General features: G+C 40.1%; 1 protein-coding gene across 2 annotated transcripts in view; it reads right to left on the reverse strand.

Annotated features, from left to right (window-relative positions):
- THSD4 (thrombospondin type 1 domain containing 4) overlaps positions 1–23406 on the reverse strand; it is a 302857-nt gene that overhangs the window by 213322 nt on the left and 66129 nt on the right. For both annotated transcript variants that reach the window (XM_074600956.1, XM_074600955.1), the window contains exon 7: positions 12867–12969. In XM_074600956.1, coding sequence (XP_074457057.1) covers positions 12867–12969 — 103 coding nt within the window. The remainder of the gene's footprint in view (positions 1–12866; positions 12970–23406) is intronic.

Below are 23406 nucleotides of genomic sequence, written 5' to 3' on the forward strand. Positions count from 1 at the left end.
TACTGTGGAGAGTGCGCAGTTTTTGAGTACATAAATGGAAACTGTGAACATAAATGTTTAGATTCACATCTGACTCCCTCTGAAATTAATGTTATCTTTCCTTTTGTATCAGCTGATACTGGAACAGGCTCAAAATGAACAAACCATAAATGAAAAGTATCTTTATAAGTAATTCTTTCAACATAATGAAAAATACTTGTAAGAAATCAGTCTCCCAAAGTAGATGGGAAAGAGCCTGTACTCACTAGGACCCCTTTTATCATTCGTTTCTCCAAGGGTTACTTTCAGCGTTTGGAGTTAGGAATACATATATTATTTTGATTTTTTAGGACAACTGTTAATACTTAAAAGGTTCAGCAATAAAATAAATGTTTCATTTTGTAGTCACAATTTTAATTGCTCAGGAACACATACAGTAAAACAAAAGGCAGAGCTATTCTGGGGAGGGGTGAAGAAGGAAATAATTTGGTCTCTGAGATGGTCTAAACCCTTCCGTTGCGTACTTGGAATTCTTCAGAGAATGAAAGAAAACTCTGAATCCCACATTTATGTGCCGCTGCTCTCCAAGTCCCTGCCCGTACACGCACCCAACAGAACCAGGCCCAGACCCAGCAGAAGCTCCTCACACCTCTGAACAGAGTCAGGACCGCAGGGGACTCTCTGAACCGAGTCATCTTTTTTCAAGGAAACTGAAAATTTCTACTGAGGTCCTGAGCCTTCATGGGATTAGGTACATACCAATTCCCTGAATACACGGAAATTTGGATGTTATCAATCTGCAATAAAGTTTTCAGGATCAGTCCTCAGTTCTGATCACTTTTTTAGCTACACGGTGAATTTTCTTCTCGGTGACCTCAGCCAAAAGCCACTGAAGTGAATGGGAAAAACTCCAACTAACCTCAATAATTCTTGGACCATTAGGACCTATAAAAAGTCTCATTTATATTGCCTTCCTTTAACTTCTGCAGCAACCTGACTGGGAGCTGCGCAGCCCGCTGCACACGCAGCACTGGACAATCACTGTTTGGACAATCACTGTTTGGACAATCACTGTTGACCGGACAAGTAGATAAATGTGAAAGCTTTCTTGAAATCAAACACATGGAAAATATTATGAAAATACTTAAAACCCTTTGAAATGTATAATTGAATCAACAAAAACTATTTCCACGCATAAACTGAGGCAAAGATAGTAATTTTAAAAATCTAAGACAGCTTGATAAGTATCTTTCAGTAGGGACCCTCTTTTCTACTTTATTTATCAAACTCACTTTATGTATTTTCTCCCTATGTCTCACTTGTTCATTTATTTTCAGACATGAAAAGAATATTCACTGGTCATTTTTCAATTTTGCCTTCTACGTTAACCAACCCACACTGCACAGAAGAGAGTGTGTAAAATCGAGAATATAAACTTGATTTAAAAAATTTAAAATTGTACAAGAAATGTGTTGAATAAATATTTCATACATTTAACAACAAAGATGGAACACACGTTGATAATCCGTTGCTTAATTGTTGCCCTGTTTATTCAATATTCCCAAAGTCAACGTATAACAAGTTAAAAAGATTACACAGTCTTGACCTTACAGCTCTATTTTATTCTCCAGACTATTTCATGGATCTGGGAGACATGGCAGGATCACTGGGGTTTGTGCAAGAAGCGCACACCTGCAAATCACTGGAGCTCTAAGTCTTCCCTTATTCTAGTGCATTATACTACAAGAAATGGTTGTGCAGATCCGCATGACAAGGACTCCTAGGACTACAATCATAAAACTCACATAAAATACTTTCCTTGTGAAACTGTAAAATACATCTGTTCAGAGCATCCAAGCCTGCTTGTCTCTGTCTGCTACAAAAGGAATCTACCACCAACAAGAGCAGATTTATGAGAATTCAGACTAAGATTCATTTTTCATACCCCAAAAGAGGTACAGGACTGAGGATAGGATTCCCTCTTTATATTGGTGTTTTGCTATAAAGAAGCCAAAGGAAGGGAAAGATTTTGATCCAACTGCAAAGGCAAATTTTTGGAGTGTCATTTTGGCTCTGAAGCTTAACGGAGGACTTTTCCTGTTGACAACTGGAGTTGAAAAAATTAAAATATCATCTCAAAAAAGACTAAAGCATCCCAAAGCCTTTATTCTACATATGTACTTGTATACAGTACCCACACCAATGCAAACAGCACTAAAAAGTGTGAGAAAAGCTCCCTTTTGATAAGACGGTTGAGATACTTGAGATACTTCATTTGCCCCCCTGTTGCCTCCCTTGTCTTGACAAAACCAACATACAAAAGGATCTGACGCAACAAAAGGAAATGGAGATTCACAAAGATTAGAATCACAGAATGTGTTGGGTTGGAAGGCACCTCTAAAGGCCATCTAGGCCAACCCCCCTGCAGTCAGCAGGGACACCTTCAACTAGATCAGGCTGCTCAGAGCCTCATCCAGCCTGGCCTTGAATGTCACCAGGAATGGGGCCTCCACCACCTCTCTGGGCAACCTGGGCCAGTGTCTCACCACCCTCAGTGTAAAGAACTTCTTCCTAATGTCTAATCTAAACCCACCCTGCTCTAGTTTAAAAGCACTGCCCCTCGTCCTGTCGCTACGTGCCCTTGCAAACAGCCCCTCCCCAGCTTTCCTGTGGGCCCCCCTCAGGTACTGGAAGGGGATCTGAGGTCTCCCCAGAGCCTTCTCTTCTCCAGGCTGAACAACCCCAGCTCTCTCAGCCTGTCTTCATAGAAAAAGTGCTCCAGCCCTTTGATCATCTTTGTGGTCCTCCTCTGGACCTGCTCCAACAGGTCCATGTCCTTCTTATATTATAATTCTACCACTGTGTAAGGCTGCCACACAACCCTTATTAGAACCGACAAAAAATAGGAATCGGCATTATCTTTATTTCCTAATTCATACATTGCAGACGTTTTGGCTCTGAGAAAGTTGTGCTTGACACAAGATCCATAACAGAGGACACAGAAGATGGAGACGAACCCCTGAAATTGCCCGAGGCTCGTTAAATTCCATGGGCATCTTAATTTAAAGCAACCCTGCTCTATGCTAGTTTTCACTCCTGGATGATCATTTCCATAACCACACCCTCTGATTCCTAGTAGGAATCTGCTTCTAAGGTACTCCCATGCCCATCTCTATAGAACTCAGAATGCTCCCCAAATCAAAGGGATCCAAATCCTCAGTTGTCCACTTGCAGCAAGTTTCAGACTGCTCTGCACAGCCATTGGACACATGAAGCTATGTAAGGAATGTATATAAAAGGAGTGTAACAAATTACACTTTAATTTCTGAATGTTGGGTGTCTGTATCTTGTTCCAAGGGCCACTAACAGGTAAAAATCTACTACGGAAATTCAGCAAAGATTTTGTTTATGCATTTTAAGAAGAAAGAATAAAATCAGAAAATATTACAGTGGAAAAAAGCTGTTGTTTTTTTTTTCAGTTGAAGTCATGAGTGTATGCATTTGCACGGCATTTCTCAGAGAGGCTTGCACAGTATCGGGTAGTGTGTGGATACTGCAGACATGAATACTCATCTGAGCCCAAGGAGGTCTTGCTGTTGGTAGCAAGTGGAGGGAGTCAATACAAATTTTATCAAGGTAGGCTTTAAAGGATCTATACCACTTGCTTGCCAAGTGCTTTGCAAAAATCAGATCTTCCTTCTACATTCTATTCCAGCCTAACAATCTTCATTACCACACAATCTGGATACAATTTTCATTCTAAATCTGAGCCTGAAAGCCACAACATCCGTCCTTAACTTTCTGCTCACATCAAAGGAACTAAGAAATGTGCTTTGAAACGAGGGCATAATTCTTCCTGAGATGTTCCCCAACTCGCAATTAATGCAACTAGGCAGGTCAGATACTCTAAAATAAAGCAGAAAATATTGGTCACCTGGATACAGAAGACAATGTCTCTTCTACAGCAAAGCGAGGTTAAATTTATCTAAACCCCGTAAGATTAGGACAGATAATGGTTTGTCAGCTCATCTCCTTTCTCTCACTTTCCTGTCTTCTTAAAAATGCGTTCTGTTTACATGGTTTATGTTCAAGTCCACTTTGGAGTGGACTGAGTTTACTGCTGAATGATAACATTCGATGGATGTCATTTCCCATTTGCCTAAAGGCACTAAAAACCCTTTCCAATTCTTGAGGTTTGTCCAGGTGTCCATCTATAAACACCCAAATCTTCTTGTTTTCGTCCCTCTTAACTCATTTTCCCCTCCAAATAGCAAGTAGAAAAGTGGGGAAATTGAAGTATGCAGAACGAACTAGACATATTACAACATGCAGTGCACGTGGCCTATTACAGGGAAATGGATGACTTCATACATCAGAGTATGGTCCCTACTTAAAAGAGTACAGTTAAAAATACTTATGCATTATTATTTGAATTGTAACAAACCACAGAATCCCAGGTAAAAGCCAGGCTCTGATATTGCTAAACTTCTTACAAATGCAAATCAAAACATGTATATTAATAAAATTATATAGGAAGAATAACTATAAAAGGTAAATTGCCATGTGGAAGCATTAGGTTTCCATATATGTAAGTATCTAAGCATTTTTTTATTAAAGCTTTCTATAGAAGTAGTTACATATTTCAGTAATACACAGGATATTTACAATTTCCAGGTCAAGCTCAACACAACAGATGTTCAGGAAGCAGATTTATTGATGAAGTCAAAGAAATGCCTCGGATACTTTAGTCCAGCCATACTTTTAAAGCTTTGCAAACTTCCATCTGCTTTCTCTTGTGATCCATTCACAAATCGGAAATAAATAAAGGGAAAAAAGGAATATAGTATAAATTAACTTCTTGTTCTACTGCATTTGAATAAATTCTAGTCTCCTAAGTGAGCAACATTTGTAAGAGATTTCAGCTTAAAATGAAACTGAATTTTCAGTAATGTATGAAAAATTGATACTTCGGATAGAATTTCCAATGAGTCTAAAGGAAATCAGAGCTAATATTCCACCAGAATTCACGGGGAATTGTATCCCTACAGTGCTTATGCTCCTGTCAATGATTTCAGGTATATGCTTTAGGATGTCTTGTCTTACACTAACGTGCGACTGGTTTACTGTTCAGTTTAATGCTACTCATTTGCTGAGTAACTGTTCCTGAAACAGCTACAGATTAAGACTGATCCAACCTGAACGCAGCCCAACAGATAACAGAAAAGGCCAAGGAGAGCGAATAGCAGTCTGTTTCATCTGTCAACTCACACAGTAGTTGAAGACCTGAAGCCATCAGTTCTCATAAAATATAAAACAGGGCAAAGTTTTCACTAGATTTTTCCAAATTTATTTCCTAAATCTCAAATTATGCTAGATTATAACCACGAAGAAAAGTGCATGTGAAATCACATATGAACAGCACGTAGAAAGGAATTATATTGGGATAGTTGTTTAACGCTTATTTCAGTTGACAGGCATAGACTTAGACTTTTGGTTTGCAGGAAGAAACTGAGACCAACTCCTGGACTGGTTTTTCTACGCACTTACTGCACACAAGGAAAACAAATCCCTTTGGGTTTTTTTGTGATGAGATATACGAATGTCAATTCTGTTATTACCTATCATTACAGAGGTGTGCACTATTTGAGTTGTAGCCAATCAACAAATCTATCCATTATATCTATTATATCTACCATCTATCCATTAGACTTGAAACCTCCCAAAACTCTGTCTGTTGCTTCTTTGATGAATCTGTCTGGCTACAGCATTTCACATAAAACAGGAATAAGAAACAAACAAACAAAAAGTTATAGAAAATACAGTACATGCAATTAAAGTACAAGCTTCAAGAACAACTACCCGCAAAATGGAATAAAATCAACCAAGATTTCTAACGTGTGGAGGCAAAAAAAGAAAAAGGCAGAGAAGTATGGTCTATTGCAATGAGAAATGAAGATTTCAAGCAGCTGCCTCATTGAAGATTCACCTTGCAGCTGGACGAACTGCAGCACAGCTGGATTTTTTCTTGAGATACTGTATATATACTCAAACACCTGTATGTTCACCAACTAGAAGTAACTTACTAGAGAAAGTACAAATAAAACAGAAAGACTTCTTCTCATCCTTCAGATAAAAAATTATGTTGTCAAAGTCTTGCACATAAAACCAAGAGAATCCTAGTGCAGCACAGCATATCCTGAGCCATGAGGAATGGGTCGTTACAAACCAGGAAAGGCCAAGAGTTCCTAAACTGGGACTCCGTTACCTTGGCTTGTCAAGGACTGCACGCCTCTCGCCAAGAAATCTCAGGCATTCGGGGAACATACAGCAGGACCGACCTTACCAATCTTACACAAGGATGAATTCTCTGATTACTCTAAACTGAATTCCACTTCCAGTTACCACACAGAGATGACAGGAATGTTATGTTTCTCTGTATATATCAAACTTTACAATGCTTCTAGAATGGATTTATATTAAGATGATATGAAATCCAACAATGGACACTGAATGAACACTTGCACTAATAACGTGCATACAAACAATACAGATCTGTAATGATTTGTTTATACATATATCTCATAATTCTAACAGAAGAAAAAACAACACACTAAACCACTGAAAACAAATATATTCAGGATTGGCCCAGAATATTCATCAATTTGCAATTTTACACAACACTCAATAGGCCACATTTATATCTGGCCCCAAAACTTACTGCAAAATCATATGTACATTTGGTAACTGTATACAAATAGTCACATGTAATAGCAGAACGCTTGGAAGCAACATCTAGAAATCTGACAAGACAAGAGAAGTGTAACTTGTCAGAATTTTGATGTTCATTTAGCAGACTTACAGACACTCACAGGAAGGGATGTCCTGAGGTTCGCTAGTTCTGGTGGATGATTTCTGCTGATCAACTGAATGGAAAATGCTCTACAAAACATCTAATTGATGAAACTTTAGAACTCAATAAATGGTTTCCTCACAAGTCTATATATCCTTGCCTGCACAAAGCCCAAGCAAATGAGCCAAAACCTCCCAAAACCCTGAAATATCGGCAGAACCACTCTGTACTTGCAGCTGGTTGTTGAGGACCTGTAGGCAGTGTCTGCACTGTCCTGGTAACTGTGCTCCTGGCACCAGCTCTCTGAAGGCAGCCCCCTCTGACTTCTGGGTACTCTGTTCCAGAAGTCCTTAATGCTATCATGATTTTTAAAAAAACAATCAGCTTTTCTTCCATTTTATAATTACTTAAATCATCTTAATCAGAGCTCATTCAGTGTCTTCAGACCCACCAACTACCAGCAGACTGCTGAAATTTCTTAGCAACTTAACATCTTCAATTGGGCTACTGCATTTTGACCTGTTATGAGAAGCTATTTTGTCACTCAAAATAAGTGAAACCGGATGTTCCAGATCCAGCAACAACAAACATGAATAAATAAACGTAGCAGTCCTGCATTAGTCTTCAGTCTCCACCCTAATAGCAAAAATGAATTCAGTCTAAATTGTAAATGCCTCTTATCTGACACGAAGTACTGAAGTTGCAGTATTTGCTGGACACCTGTAGAAGTCATACATTTCATTTTCTTTAGAACTCATGTTTTTCACAGCTGTAGCTGGGAGACATCTATAGCTAGAAGTCAGGTTACTAGAAGGTTTTTTAAAACAGAAGTAAACTAATGAAGGATTTTACAGCCTGCACAGATCTACCTCTACAGCAAGTTCTCCTCTGGACACAACACGGGCTTCAGGATGGAGCGCTGAGAGAAAGAGCACTGTGAAGTCCAGCATGAAAAGCATACAGCCCAAATACCCTTCCATCCATTCCAAGTTTGGATCCTGATTCATTTCAAGTAAACAGAAGCCAGCTGAAATTGGAATGAACTCCGCCAGGCATTCCAGAGGTCCCCTTCCCTGGCTGACCCTGCAGAGCTGCCACTGGAGGTGCTGCCCCCAGCCAGCCCGCCCGCGGGGAGCGGGGAGCAGGGAGCAGGGGCTTCCGTGCCAGCCCTCGGGCTCCAGCCACCATCTGCCAGCAGCAAACTCTTCAAACAGCTTTCAAGATCTAAGCGTGGCTCTGTTCCTAGAAACTCATCTGGCTTCATACAGTATTTTAAGCCAAAGACATCTCGACTCTACCAAGTGGAATGAAATCAACTGTACAGCCACCGCTATGATGATCCTTTAGCACGTTCTCATTCCCGTTACTACCTTTGTTAGCAAGCGTCCACTGAGCTCTAACACAAGCTACAGCTGCACATGTAAACGATAGAACAGTTTGGGTTGGAAGGGACCTTAAAGATCATCTAGTTCCAACCCCCTGCCATGGGCAGGTGTAAAACAACACATACATTGAGCAAGAATTCCTGCTCTCAGTGCGATGTAGGCAAATAAGCAGGTAAATAAGTGTGCTGCCCTGCAAACAAGAACATTCACCTCAAAGGGGAGCACTGAAACTAGAGCTGGTTTTCAACAAAAAGCAAACAAAAACATCATTTGAAATGCTTGGTCAAGTCTGTATTTTTTTTTAAATTTTGCTCTAAAATAACAAAATGAAAAAAATCCAAAAAAGAAAACATCATAATTTCCATGAAAATTTTGCATTTCTTTTACTATGAGGGAATGGGGCAAAGTCTCAATATCTTTTAGGGGCAAACCACGTCTGACTTTCAGTGGACCAGGCTCTGACTTGCAAAAACCTCTTTTTTTCTTTTTTTTTAAGAAAGTGAAATTGTCTCAGGAGAAAATGCTAAAACTTTGCAGTATTTTCCTGCTTGTAAATGGCTACGTTTAAAAGGAAGAAAAAAGCCAAGCCCCCAAAGAATACATTTTCAGCTATTTCAAGTTTTAGCCACTGGAGACGCAATCACAGCAACTCCTAGACTTGGAAGTCCTCCTCCACTGGCAAAGCCGGCAGAGGCAGCCCTACCGGCAGCTCCCCTTGCCCAAGCAAGAGGGCCTGCAGCTGACCAGGATTTTCTGCAGTTGTTGATTTGAAAATACCATATTTGAAAATGTATTTTGGATGCATAAGACTATCCAGGCATCCTCCTGAAGGTGAAGTCTCAGACAGAGATTTTTCTGGAGAGGACTATATTTCTTCTTTAACCTTATACAGGATTTCTGACCAAAACAACCTGCAGTTGTCTCCCTTCTCTCAAAAAATGCAGTTATTCTTCACCGAGAGACTCCTGTGGTCAGATTCCCACTGAGTTATCCTTTTCAATGAGCCAATAGGTTTCCTCCTTTCAATAGGTTCCTTTCATACACCCATCAAAATATCGAAGACTTCAGATTATGAATTTTTCACCACAATTAAAAATAAAAGCTAGCTGAAATAAAGAGTTCAAATTAAAGAGTTCAGTTATCAGAATGATTAAACATTTATTGCTTCTTTAGCTTTAAACTTCCTTACAGGTTTTATGGTCATATCACGGTGATGTTTTCCCTCTGTCACAACTGGATTCTTCCTTTCAAATCCTGCCCTTAAAGTCACTATGTGCTATTGGTTCCCCAGCACAAACTAGGGGGTTTTCATTAACTACTATAACTTCATAGGGTTTATAGTCCCTTTAATATAGCTTTTTTAATAAAGACAAAAGTTTGTGTTGGAGCAGTAGCAGATAAAACAGGGCTTAGAAATGCAGCTGCACCCAATCTGAACAAGGGGGAAATAAAAATATGTGTATTTTTAAAAAATAATAATAATTACACTTAACTCGCCATCAAGACAGGGCTGTAAATTATGGTTTAGCTGCCCTTATTGATCCAACATAAACACTAGACGCAAGCTGTGCTATGCAGGGGAGGGAAAAAGAAATGACTGTGGGATGTTTTAGATCCCCTGAGTCATCCCTCCTGGCACGGGGCAGGGTGAGTCAAAGCTGCTGTGTAGGAAGCAAAGAGATGGAGGTGGGCTGAGCTGGCTCAGCATTGGCGGCGTCTTGTCAATAGCAGTTTGAAAAGGGTTGCATCAAAGCTTATACATCGTAAGTCTTTGGGGCCGTGCTGGAGGAAAAGTCATCCTGTTCGCAGAATACGCCTTCAGCCATGTGCTTGCTGGGGTACCAACCTCTTTTTTTGTGCCTAAATGCATGGTACAAGGTGTCAAAGTTGTAGAGCTCTGAAACTTCCTTTTGGGCAACTTCACTGTTCCGAACGTGACTTTAATTAAAAGCATAGTATATACCAAATGTTCATGATTTAAGATAAAGAGGTATAGCTCTGCAAGTCTACACTCTACCCACAGCAGATAAAACCAGGACTGAGGCATGACTATATTAGAAACAAACATTATTAGATCAACTGGGAGTTAGATATGAACCTACCTGACCTGCACTGACTCACGTAGAGCTGTAAAAATAGGTAACATCAATTGCGGATCAAAGCTGCTCATCTAAAGGAACTAGAGAGGATGCTAGCATGCTAAGTACCCACGGAAACGTCCATTTCATAGAATCACAGAATGTGTTGGGTTGGAAGGCACCTCTAAAGGCCATCTAGGCCAACCCCCCTGCAGTCAGCAGGGACATCTTCAACTAGATCAGGCTGCTCAGAGCCTCATCCAGCCTGGCCTTGAATGTCTCCAGGGATGGGGCCTCCACCACCTCTCTGGGCAACCTGGGCCAGTGTCTCACCACCCTCAGTGTAAAGAACTTCTTCCTAATGTCTAATCTAAACCCACCCTGCTCTAGTTTAAAACCATCGCCCCTCGTCCTATCGCTACATGCCCTTGCAAACAGCCCCTCCCCAGCTTTCCTGTAGGCCCCCTTTAGGTACTGGAAGGCCGCTATAAGGTCTCCCCGAAGCCTTCTCTTCTCCAGGCTGAACAACCCCAGCTCTCTCAGCCTGTCCTCATAGCAGAGGTATAGGTATAGGAAAAAGGAACTTCACACATTTGGAACACCTCCTTGAATCCCCTGAAAAATAAACAGATGACAACTTCTAATACTTCCTTCAGCACATCTTTGGAAGGGTCTTTACTGTTACAAAATAAAGATTTTGCCTTTTTGCAAGAAGCGTGAGGCACCAAACCCCAGCACTGGCTCAGAGAGCCATTCACCCAGTGCAGCCCAGCAAGGGCTTCCCCTGTCACCAGGAGCGGCACAGCGACAGCGGCACGTGCCCTGTGCCACTGAGGCACCCAGCTGCAGCCCCACACAGACACACTTTTCACTGCTTTCACTTCAAAACGTAGCATGAGGCTCTATACTACAGGGTAGACATGACCTCGGTCTATTACCAGCAAAAAATCACCAGTAGCTATCACCTGAATTTTCTCCTTCCAAACCTATTAGGATGAAGGGAAGGGGAATAAAAATACGAGAACCAGGAGGAATCCCTCCACCACGAAAGAAACTTTCCCATTCCTTTTCCAACTCTCTTATTGTGCCTCCCTTTTGAAGCCGGGAAAGCAACTTAGCATGATGAGTTAAAGACTGAAGTAAAGCATCCACAGAGTACTAATTGCCTCAGAGCACATCACCAACACTGACCATGTGCATAATCTGGTAAATCTTGCCACTGCATCAATTTTAGGACACACAGGGGCAGGGCATTGCCATAAAGATAAATCATAATACGTTTGTAGCCTTTATTTGTAGTGAAGTCTTCCAGCAAAGAGAAATCCCTGCAAACATGGACTGTAAGACATTAAAAGCCACGGCATAATATATTACTTCTACTTTAATCGTGTGGCATTGTATTTTATGTAGCTACTTACACAGAAGACAATAAAAGTCATATTCAAGAGACACTCAAAAATACAGGCAAATTCTCTTCCTTCTCAAATGCAGAAAGGATAAGTAAATGGGCCTATATCCTGCATTTTACAATTTTAAGGTGAGACCGTGCCTCCATTTGGAGGGGAGAGGTGGCACAGAGCGTGGCACAGAGCACGCACAGCCGCTGGCAAAGGCCTCTGTGAGTAACGAAGTCATGGATGTGCTCTCCTCCTAGTGACTCTCACCAAGGGACAGAACAGCCTCAGAATACTGAACACAGCCAGTCCACAGTACGCGTACATATTTCTCTATCATAAATCCTCTTTGCTCTTTGAAGTTTTCTAGAAAACAACTTTTAAAAAATGATAATTTAAAAAATAAGACAGGAACTAAATTCCTCTGAATCCAGAGACATATTTGAAGAATAAATTATTGACCCCATAAATAATCACGACTCTCAACTGAGGTGGGCCCAGCTCTTGTTTACAGAAAGAAAAACAAAATAAATAACTATTTCACAAAACAAGTTCCTGGAGAAAGGTTGTAACCCCCAACTGACTGAGATCTCCTCCTCCAAGGGTTAGGACTCGAGCTGGGTGGCAGACCTCTACTAGAGCTGCTGCTGCTTTGTGTTCCAGGACAACCAGTTCAACGTGCAGATGGGGAACTCCACAGCACAGGTATTCCTCCCACAGTCACCATCCTGACTGTCAAACATACCATTAGAAAACAGAAATTAGACAGCCAGAGAGACCTGAAATCAATGCGTAAGGACCATGACTCACATGCTGAAATGGCATAAAAAAATTGGAACTCCATTTACTGAAATGGAGCCAGACTGAGCCTTTGTCATCGAAAGTAAATACGTAAGAAGATAGTTAACAGTGTAGTAGCTGAAAAACCGCTGCAACACTACACAGAGCCAATGGTATACCAGTCAAAGCAGGACTTACATGCTTTTTTTCCTGTAAAACATAAGAGATATTGATGTGAGATTATCTACTTCTCTGCCCATGAACAAATGCAGCAGACAAACAGAGCAAATTGAGCAAGACACACAGTCAAAGCCTGATGGCTTCCACTGGGTAAAAATCACATTCGCCTTTCCAAAACACATTCTGTATAATAATGCAAAGCCAAGTTGTCTTCCCTTACCTTCTGCAAAAGGTTCCCATTCATAAAATCGACCCATAAATGGCTTGTTATTGTATGATGCACATTGCACCTCTCTAATATTTCTGCTGCTTTCGGGACACATCTGTTTAAATAAAAAAACCAGTCACATTATAATCAACAGCAATGTTATTACTGCTTTCTTATTAATTCACTTTAGAAGGTTAATGAAGGCATTGCCAAATTCTTATCCAGATGAATGATATTAACATCTGGAGACTCCTTTTCTTTAAAACAGGTAACAACAGTCCGCTTTTAAGTAACAGTATCAAAAGTGCCTGTAGGAAAAAAATATTAATTTGTAGAGTTCATGGAGCAACAGTTCTATAAAAAAAAGCAAATTTTTTATTGAGCCATCATTTTCCTCAGCAAAAAGACGACACTCCAAGATAAATTCAATAAATTAGATCTGAATCATTTCCTTTCCACAACAGCTTCACATTTTTCATTATTAATTTTCTGGGCTCAGATTCAACAGTTGAAACACTTAACATACCTGCTTCTATGACTTACTAAAAGCTGGCCACACCAGCTTCTTATTCTCATCCTCTGCTTCAATACCATGTTACCGCTTTTTCTTTTTTATTTCTACATGCTGCTATTACAGTCGTTGCATTACTCTGTATTTTAACACACACACAACCCCCTTTTTGGCAGACAAGCCTTGTTTAGATGTGAAGCAGATTCCAAAAGTAAATACAAGTTAGATACTTAAATACTTAATTACTTCGTTCCGCCCATATCCTCACACTACAGCGGTTACAGAGACTACTCTGTGTGTGGGCACGCACAAAGATTTCTAGAAAAGGCTGGGGGTTAATCAGAACAATTTCTGCGCTTGGAGAAAACAGACAAGCTTTGGTCACAGATGCATTTTTTTAGGTAGCCTTTAGATGATCAAAATGGGTATTAAAAACACTATTCAAGAACTATAGAAACCACTTGAAGAATCGGACTACAACAGCAGAGTATTTTTTGTACAGGAAACAGATTTCAAGGGAAAACTTGAGACAGTATTATATGAAAACAGCATTCCCAAATGTCTGTGTTTTTGAAGGGAACAGCAAGAGAATCAGTAAGAGCTCTTGTTGCAACTGCAAGGCAGTTCTCTTATATTTGTATATATTGGTCATTGCGGCGATAGCCAAACCAGAGGCCCCAGGGCACTTCTCACTTTGTGTCCACCATCTATAGATGAAGATGTTTGTAACTGGATCAGTGAGACGTCACAGTCAAGAGTTTTCAAGTGGGCTATAAACCGTACCAAAGACAGCCTGGGGGAAGGTTCACGGACTACTTTATCTTCTCTTACAATCACGGTAACAAATCTTCTAGAATAAACACTGTTTCTGTGCAAACAGCCATCTGTGCTTTGTTCGCCCACCCTTCCGAGATCTCCAAGTACACTGAACTATTGTTTTCCTCAACAAACCCTCTAATAAAAAAAAAAAAAATGCTTCCCTGAAAGTAGGACCATGAGCCACCAAACTACATTGGAAGGGTGGGACCAGAAGTCTTTCCAGTGCCAAATGCAGAAAGCAAAGCTCTATTCGCCCAAGGGAAACGCGCGCCCTTGCATCCATGACACAGCAGTGCAGCACAGGTCGCTCTGCCGCACCAGCCAACCCACCCAGGCCGGCAAGGTCACATTTTTTATGGAAACCCATTGTAGCACATATCCTAAAGGTGAAGGGATGGAACCTGAGCTGGCATAAATTAAGGTCACCACGTTAAATTACAGCAGAATGACATCAGTTTGCATCAGCAAAGACCCCAGCCTGAGGGGTTTCTTTTTGGAACGCTTTCCCCTTTTTTTTGGCACGCATCTTCTGACAGTCTATTGTGAAGTTTTGTTGTTTCTTGTTTTTCCTTTCCTGAGCCTTGAGCTTGTGCTCTTGTGTACCAGTATTTCTGGCTCATAAACCATTTCCCGGACACCCCGTTCATACCAACTGCAGACAGCACATGAATAAAAAGATCAAAATACTCACTGCTGTTGCCAAAAAATAGTGACACCCACCCCTTCTAAGATCATTTTTATATAGCTACAATTTCTGTTTTTAAACTTACTGAAAGTTGCCCACGGGACAGAGCCCCATTGCTTTAAAGCAGGACAAAGGGCTGACAGATATGCTAAACTCTGAGGGGATCAAGCCAAAATCAGAAGAAAAGGCTAACTCTGTAACGTCCCTGCTACTTTAAAAGTCCCAACTCAGTTGTCCCTCCTCCATTTCTTTCATTAAAGTTTAATTACAAAATAAAATACAATTTTGAGTAAAAATTTGAGAATGACCTGGTCTGCAAAACCTCTTTGCTTTATTCTTTATGCAGACTATACTCATTTTTGTTTTTAAATGTCTTTAAAAAAATATTTTCTGAAAGAGTTAACTACGAGGTACAACTAGTCAAACTTACTTCAGTTTATGAATGACCAGTACTTAAAAGAGTTATACTACACTCTACATATATACTAGTTAACATTTACACATCTTTTATTAACCCCACCTAAATTCTTAATGCATAGCTGAACAAAACTACACTTTTACACCTCCTACTGCTCAGCCCCCCCCAAAATGAAATCCATGAGCCTTTCTCAGGAGAGCTTCGAGTGCCAGGCACTTTCTCTTGGCCTCTCTGGCTTTTCAGCTCATCTTTCAGGCAAAAATACAGTGTTATCACCAAAAGGAAAAAGCACGACCCTGCACAGTCAAAAGTGACACTTTAGCATGGGGATTTATGTAGATCCTCATTTTTTGTTTATTCCCTGAGAGCACAACCAATTTTTTACACTTTTATTTAATTACTATTTCTGTCACAAACACACATAGCTTGACTATAAAACTCCAAAAAGACAGCAATGAGCATCTCTGGTGAGAATACGAAAACCCCAAAGCAAGCTCGTATTTACAATGTCCAACCCTTGCACCTTACAGAGTTCATCGCTGGCTCCCCTCCACGGCTGGGAGAGGCTGGAAGGGGAGGCAGGAGAAAGCCAGGCTTTCCACGGCCCCATCCCCGACGCAGGTCCTGCGACCTGCCCGACGAAGAGCAATTTGGCTTTAAAAACAGGCATGTTGGCATGTTTACAGATGAAGAACATTCCCATGGCTAGGCCAGAGCACTAGGATTTAAACAACCTGGATCTCTTTCCAAAATCTTCCAGGGGCTTTCAGAATGAACTTTGATAAAATATTTAACGTTATCGTGTGATTCTCCCTGGGTCCCCCCTCAGTGACACGAGGGCATCAGGATCATGCTGCCTGGTAGGGACTTGAAAACAATTTTTTGGAAAACAAAACGTTGACTTTGATTCATTGTTTTGTTAACAACAGAGCTACAGTTTCATTTTTTCCTCAAAAACTTCATTTTGTTTTGTGATTACTGAGGGAGTTATCTAAAGTTTTTCACAGAGGTTTTGATATGAAAACAGGATGACTCTTTGGACATTTGTAAAAAAAGAAATAAAATCTCCTTTTTAAACCAGGTCTGTGGAGGCCAGATCAGCAAAAAATATACATTGCATCTACTAAGATAAATCTCATACCCCATTGTGTAGAGGCAGATATAAATTATGTAGAAAACTATACTTTATGCTGGGAGAGGATTTTTTATTATTATAGCTGTGCATTATAAAATTAGAAAAAACATCTAGAATCCATAATTTTGTATGTTTTTAGATGATGTCCCTCCTATTTAAAATATGCTGCTTGAAAAAAACAATGCTGTAAATGAAGCACATGGGACTTTATTCAGCTAAGTACCTTCAACGTGCTGGACATTTTCACCCAAGGTAAGACAGTTCAGAGCTTCCAGGGCTGCGTTTTGAAGAGGCTGTTTCAATGAGTAGGACATCTCGGCCAGCGTCTCTTCCTGTCCTTTCAGACGTGGCCGCAGTGCTTCAGGCAAAACATTTTAAGAGTATCCCTTTGTGCTTTGGGGCCTCAGGCCAAATTTCTGCAAATGCACTGTGCCTGCAGTTGATAGGAACTTTGCACTTCTGAAACAGCAGCTTTATTTATGCCTCAATATCATCTGAACTATGCAGGTATGAAAGTATTCAGAAGGACAGCAGCACACAGCACTTCCTTTGTCATGTACCATTGCAGCTGTCTTAAAACGAGCTGCCAGTACAGCTAAGACTGTAAAACGAAGAAATTACCCTACTTGCTTTTTAGCTTTTGGGAAACATTTGAAAAGCAAAGGTTTTTCACAAATTGTTGACACTTTTGGTTAATTAATGAAGTGTTGGCGAACCACCAGAAAAGGATCAGCCTGGCAGCAGGTGTGGGCTCAGGCTGGATGCACGTCTGCCATTAGCAACGCTCTTCCAAAGCTGCGCTGAGATAATGCACTTCTGGAAATGCAGAAATGGGCCATTTTGATCCTGTGAAACCACCTCTAAAGGTAATTAAAATACTGACTAAGATTTTTGGCACAGTTTCATTCTTATGACCCACAGTAACTGGCAAACTCTTTTTCCAAGGCCCCATAGTCCTTCTGGATTCCCCAGGCTCAGGCATAATTCATAATTAATATCTTCTATGTGTGCAATACTATATATTAGATTAAGTCCAAGTAATCTAGTTGTACTGCAGTTTTCATTTCTGCAGTGGTTCTACCTAATCATACTAATCCTTTGACATTCCAGAGGATAAACACATCGCCAAAGAAAAATAATTAAAATACTTGTTTCTGAAACAGTAATCTGAAGAATCTTCTTTCATTTTCAGAACATACTCTTAGAAGTGGCATGTCCTTGCAATATGCACACTATATAAATTCTAATTCTTTACACAGCAATCTACCATGTCCGTGTCGGCAGTGAACTTCTGCCCTGAAGTGCTGGTGCCTTGCTCCTTCTGAAACCTACGCAAGTTCCACATCCATACCTGAAAGCCGAATCTGGGGTCCTTCAAATTTTAATTCTTCTGCTAAGTTGTTTCTCTTTGGATCACCAAGGACCATGCATGTCCCTATCAGCGTTACGTGGAATCAAGGCAACCTGCTTTTGTCTACATGAACACACTGAAAGACAGCAACACATCCATCTAAACTGCTGAAGATTCTTTTATTCCCCCAATGGTTCTCATTTTTAAAAAGGGTAACAGAACGTGAAGACAATTGTCTGCAAACTAAAAAAAGAAATAAGGTATATTAAATGTGTCTAGATAACTGTGGCACAAAATATCAGATTTTTTATTAAAATGGAATTGATGCTTCTGAAAAACCGAAATATGCAAGACACTTTAAAATGCATAAATTCCGTGAAGAACAGCTCTGCAGTAAAAATAGTGCTAGCCAGCTCTAGTTACAGACCACAACCACAGACAGTACACCATAAATGTCTGGTTTGACATGGAATGAAAATTAACATCTGTGAACGCAGTGGTATCTGGACAGGTTTATGAGGAATGAGCACCTGTATTGCCAAAATCTCGGCACTTCCTCAAGCGATGAATTTACACCTACGTGTCTGTTGCAATGGAGATTAAGCTTCGTCATGACAGTCGTCATAAACTGCTAACTTTCTTTACGAACCAGAGAGAGATTCTGAAGTGATGTGAAGTCTAAGGGAGCAAGTAATACAGGATCGCAGCTTTTCTCTTTTTCAAGGGGCTGCCCGCCATTGATGGAAAAGACCTTAGACGCGTGCACAATACCGAATCATTATATTTCTGCCCCAATCACATTCAGCTGGCAACGAGCTTGTGTTTGGAACGAGGAAGATGGTTTGTGGCAGAGCTGCAGATCAGGGCGCCTGCCTTCCCCGAGGTAGGTGCTGGCTCCCACTGCCACGGGCAAGGGAACTGCTGCCACCTCAGCCTGGAAATTAAGAACCCCGTTTTCCATTAACAATTTCAGCTTTGCACTGAGAAAGTCCTCTGAATTTAAACAGAAAAGTCTATGAAGTGTTACCCAAACCTAATCTTTATTAACTTTGCAATGTGTCAGACAAATAAGGCATTAATGCACAATGTGGGAAGTGCATTTACTACGCCCTTACATTTTTTTCCCTTCCATGGTACTTTACAGCTGAAAACACAGTATGTCTAATGATGGGGAAGAAAGATCAACCAAACAGATGGAAAAAGAAGTATTTCTGCTTAACTTTACAGGTTTGTGGGGTTTTTTTAAATTTTCACTGGCAGATCCATGTGATTAGATTGAAATAACTTATTTTATTTAAGGTTTTCAACAACTTCTAAAAGATTCAAGTCCAGCTTTGGTTTTAAATAAAATGTTAGCCACTCTTCATCCCACAGAAAGCATCTACACTGATCTAATGTGCATGACTGGAAACATTTGGCACTAGAAGCTTAGGAGGGGCTCACCAAAAAGCTATAGTAGGAAAATTAACAGTACAGTTCCTCAGTAGTACCAAAAATGCGTCAAGGAAATCATCCATTTCTGTTTACTGCTAAAATTTTACAAATGCTATTCCAAAAAACCCCAACCAAACAACCAAAGAAAACCCAATCTGAGCAACAATAATTGGTTTCTACAACATCTAAGCTTAGTAATTAGAAACTGGAAGACAAACACTGAAAACAGACCATACTGGAACAGATTATCATCTGGTGTAAGCGATACGCAAGTATGCTGTGGAAGTCAGAGCTATGTCAACTCACACCTGCCAACCATCGAGTCAGTTGACTGTTGTTAGTCTTTTTTTGATCCAGCAAAAGACCAGATGACTATCAACTCATTCCAAAACCCTTTCTTTTTTCAAAATATAGTTACTATTTTACTGTCCCAAGTTTCTTTTAGTGCCCAGTTCCTGAGCAAAGAAGTACTTCAGTACCGAGACTGGAGCGCGCGCAGGATATTCTTTACATGATCCCAATCGAGCATCAAAAGCTTGGCATTTGCAACAGAAATCATAACTACTTTGTACAGCGGCCATTCTCAGTCTCAGCAGTGGTATCACTTTTCTCTATAAATAGGCTGCATCAAGAAATCCACTAAATACAAGAATCCCTCCATTCAAATATCTATTTATAGAAACACTACATAATGCTCAAGGTGCTTAAACTGCACACTGTTGCCTCGTTTAATGGGAAATCGACGAAAAGTTATTTGCATTTGACACAACCTGGCTCAAAGTCTGAAAAACGCCTTAACATGGAAGCTTTCAGCCTTGATGCAGATCCGGTGTCTCATCTGCCTACATTGTTCAAATACATCTGAAAAACAGAGCATGTTTTAAGAGGCCTCCTCAGAAAATGTGAAGTTTATGTACTAAGGCCTGTTGCTTTAATATAATAGTCGCAGCATTCTTTATACTAGAAACATCAGCCACTCCAAACCCCTTTTTGAAAGGCACAATCAACATCAGCTTTGAAAGACCCTGAGACAAACTCATACTTGATGCAACTCCAGTGAAAGCAACCGACTTAAAGCAAAGATGATAGATCTAGATCTCGTAGTTTGTAGAAAATTACTCCAATGTGATAAAACATCTACTCTGGGGTTTCCAGCACTATTTTATTTCATTTTTAGAAATCATTGTTCTTTCTGGGGGTGCAGTCTTTACATCACAGAGGTTTCACTACTTTATGCTTTTATTCTACCAGCTTCATCAGAACGTGGGAATAATCCTCTACCAGTTTTCTACACGGAAGCCTAATCAATTTAAATGGAAATTCAATTGCATGCATTCCATTTAAATGACTGGCCTTTGTGTGGGAGGAGGGACTACCGAAATGGTTCCAGCAGAAGGGCTGAAAGTTCAGGAAAGTTTCTCATTTGTATTACCATGATATTCCACTTTTTTAATTAAAAATTCTTATTACAGCAATAATCACAATGTTCTTAGAGAAGGATCTCTAAGTGACAATCAGGCAACAGAAATGTTTATGCAGCGTTATATGAGGCAGAAATGTACAGGAACAAATGTACAGATGTTACTACATCTAGGGTGAATTCTGGTAAGTCCATTGAGAGAATGCATTTTGCTCTTTTTTGGTTAAAAAAAAAAAGACCTACAATATGGAACAATTAGTTTTCCACAAAAAGCAAAGAGTTGTAGACCACTGTAAATATAGCTTAAAAATTACTGTAAGTTTGCAGGAGCCAAGTGTAACAGAAATTACAGCATTATTCATATTTTAGAGTTCTTGTTCCCATCAAAAATTAGTTTCTGATACAACACACACACTGTTTCTGCAATATGTTCTTTCTTCCTAGGTCATACTACTTAAAAAAAAAAAAAAAAAAGCACCTTAAACTAGCAGATTCGTGTCCCATCTTTTACAATGCTTTGGCACCGCTACAGCTGGTAGCACTGTCTGTTTACTTATGAGTTCATCAAACTTTAACCCTTCAGACTAAAACTTTCCACTCCTGGTATCTGTCTTAGTCTCATTTTTTTGACTGAAGTATTTCATCCAAGAATGAGTCTGAAGGAAAACAAGAGGGGCAGAAGCATTTTATTTTTTTTCCGTGCTTCAAATATTCTGATAATTTTTTTTTTCAAAACGTAAGTGCCTGTTTTATTTTAATGAGTGAAATTAAGTCAGCCAGGAAAGTGGGGTTTTGTCAAGAATGCATCCTCTGCCTTTTATATGGAAATCTACCATATAAAAGCTACCAAATGTAGCCAGGCCACAAGATTTTGAAAAAAATTCTGATAATCATACTCTGTACACATTCAGTCAAAACCTGTTCAAGTTTTGCAGCTGAACTACTGGAACAATCTGTTTACAAGGAGCGTGTTCCACATCTGAGGCTAAGAGAGGCTGACAAGTTTCCCAGCAATTACTGGTACGTGCTCCTGAGGTCTGCATCCGGGGCCGGCACTGGAAATGAAAACAAGATATTTCTCTCTTCTGCTCTTAATAACCCTTGAGCCTCTTGCAGGCAGCAGGGACAAAGCAAAGAAGCGTCCTAATGCAAATACCTGTACCTAAAATGCATGGAACACTTTGGAAAAACTTGGATAAATCTTGGGACTGGGATTCAAGAGGTGAGACTGGATGAGCAAGTCAGCTGAAGAAGGCACCGAAAAGAAGAAAGTGCAACTGGATGAAACTGGAGAGACGCTGGGGAACCTCAGTAGAAGGAGTGACTGGAGGCAGAAGAGATGGGGAGAAGAGATGTAAAAATATTAGGCAAGGTACTAAGATTCTGTGTGATTCTGTGGAAGTGAGAAGCGTGACCAAGCAAGAAAATACAAAGGGACAGCTTCTGCCAGAGGGAAGGGGCAGAGCCGGGCTGTATCTGGAGGAAAGGTAGAAACACCTGTGGTGAGAAAAACCTACGACACCATGGCAAAGCATTTTCGTTGCCCTGTAGTACTAGTAGAGGGCAAATTCCTTCCACCATTGGCTCAACTGCAACGGTCTGATCAGGCCCATGAATTCTGACATATCACATGATGGCATTCTAGTTTTGAAGGCTTTTTTATTTTTGTTCTAAAACTATAAGTTATATACGGTAAGTCACAGGACATTAAAAGAATGTTTAACCTCAACTTAGAAGAGATTGTTCACGCAATTACTATATAATTTGGCTCTTTTTGCCTGTGAGGTCCATTCTTAACTATAGGATAACATACTATTTTTTCCATATGATCTATGACTCATTCAGTGTGCAGAATGGACTTCCTCTGGGGATGAATCGGGAACGTTTAGTTAGAAGAGTTATTTATATAATTTCTGTCTCATTCACTGGAGAAACCAGCAGGTATACAATGACATGCAGAATAAGGAACATGACAGACAGTCTGCAGTTTCTGGAACTAGCTACTCTACCAGTTTTGCGGGGAAAAATGTCACCTCCCATGCAATTTACTTAATCCAATCCTTTCTCAGCTTGTGAACTATGTACTTTCTGCTTCGGGGTTCTGATTGGAAACCTCTGGATCCAATTTGCAGATGAGCTGCCAAATCATAATTACAGTTTTGGCCAATGCAAATTTTGCTTTGAAATATGATATTGAACATGGAAGAAAAAAAAAATCCAATCCCAATTACTCAACATGGGGCACTAAATTATCGAGCACTTCTTTTAAACTTCCTTCTTCCATATCTCGGCTCCCTTTCTTACAATAGAGATTAGATCTTCTTACCACACAGCAGCTTTGTGAATGTTAAATCAAACACTGCAGTAGTAGTACCAACGACTAGTCCTTAGAGAAGCCACTTTTTCTCTTCTTCTGCAAGGAGCATTTTAAAGGCAGGGAGCCAAAAGCTGAATAATAAAGAGAATAACATTGAGTAGTGTATCACTAATAACTAAGCTGTTGATCTATGCAGGGACCCTGGGGTAAAATAATATATTATCAGGTAATTAAATAATTTTCTCAACACACAAGAGTTACCATAGGATTATTGACAAAACTCTAGTTCTGAAAGCTCTAAACCTTTGCACTTTGTCACAAAAGAGAGTCCTTTTACTGGCACTTTGCCGCTCAAAGTAAAACTACACACCATCACAAAAAATTTTCATCAAAAAGTGACCCAAACTAAGGTCCCAAACAAGCCGTCAAGATAATTAGCCACTTGCTATCTTTAACAAATGA

Source organism: Larus michahellis, chromosome 9 (genome assembly GCF_964199755.1).
Source record: "Larus michahellis chromosome 9, bLarMic1.1, whole genome shotgun sequence".
Taxonomy (NCBI): Eukaryota; Metazoa; Chordata; class Aves; order Charadriiformes; family Laridae; genus Larus; species Larus michahellis.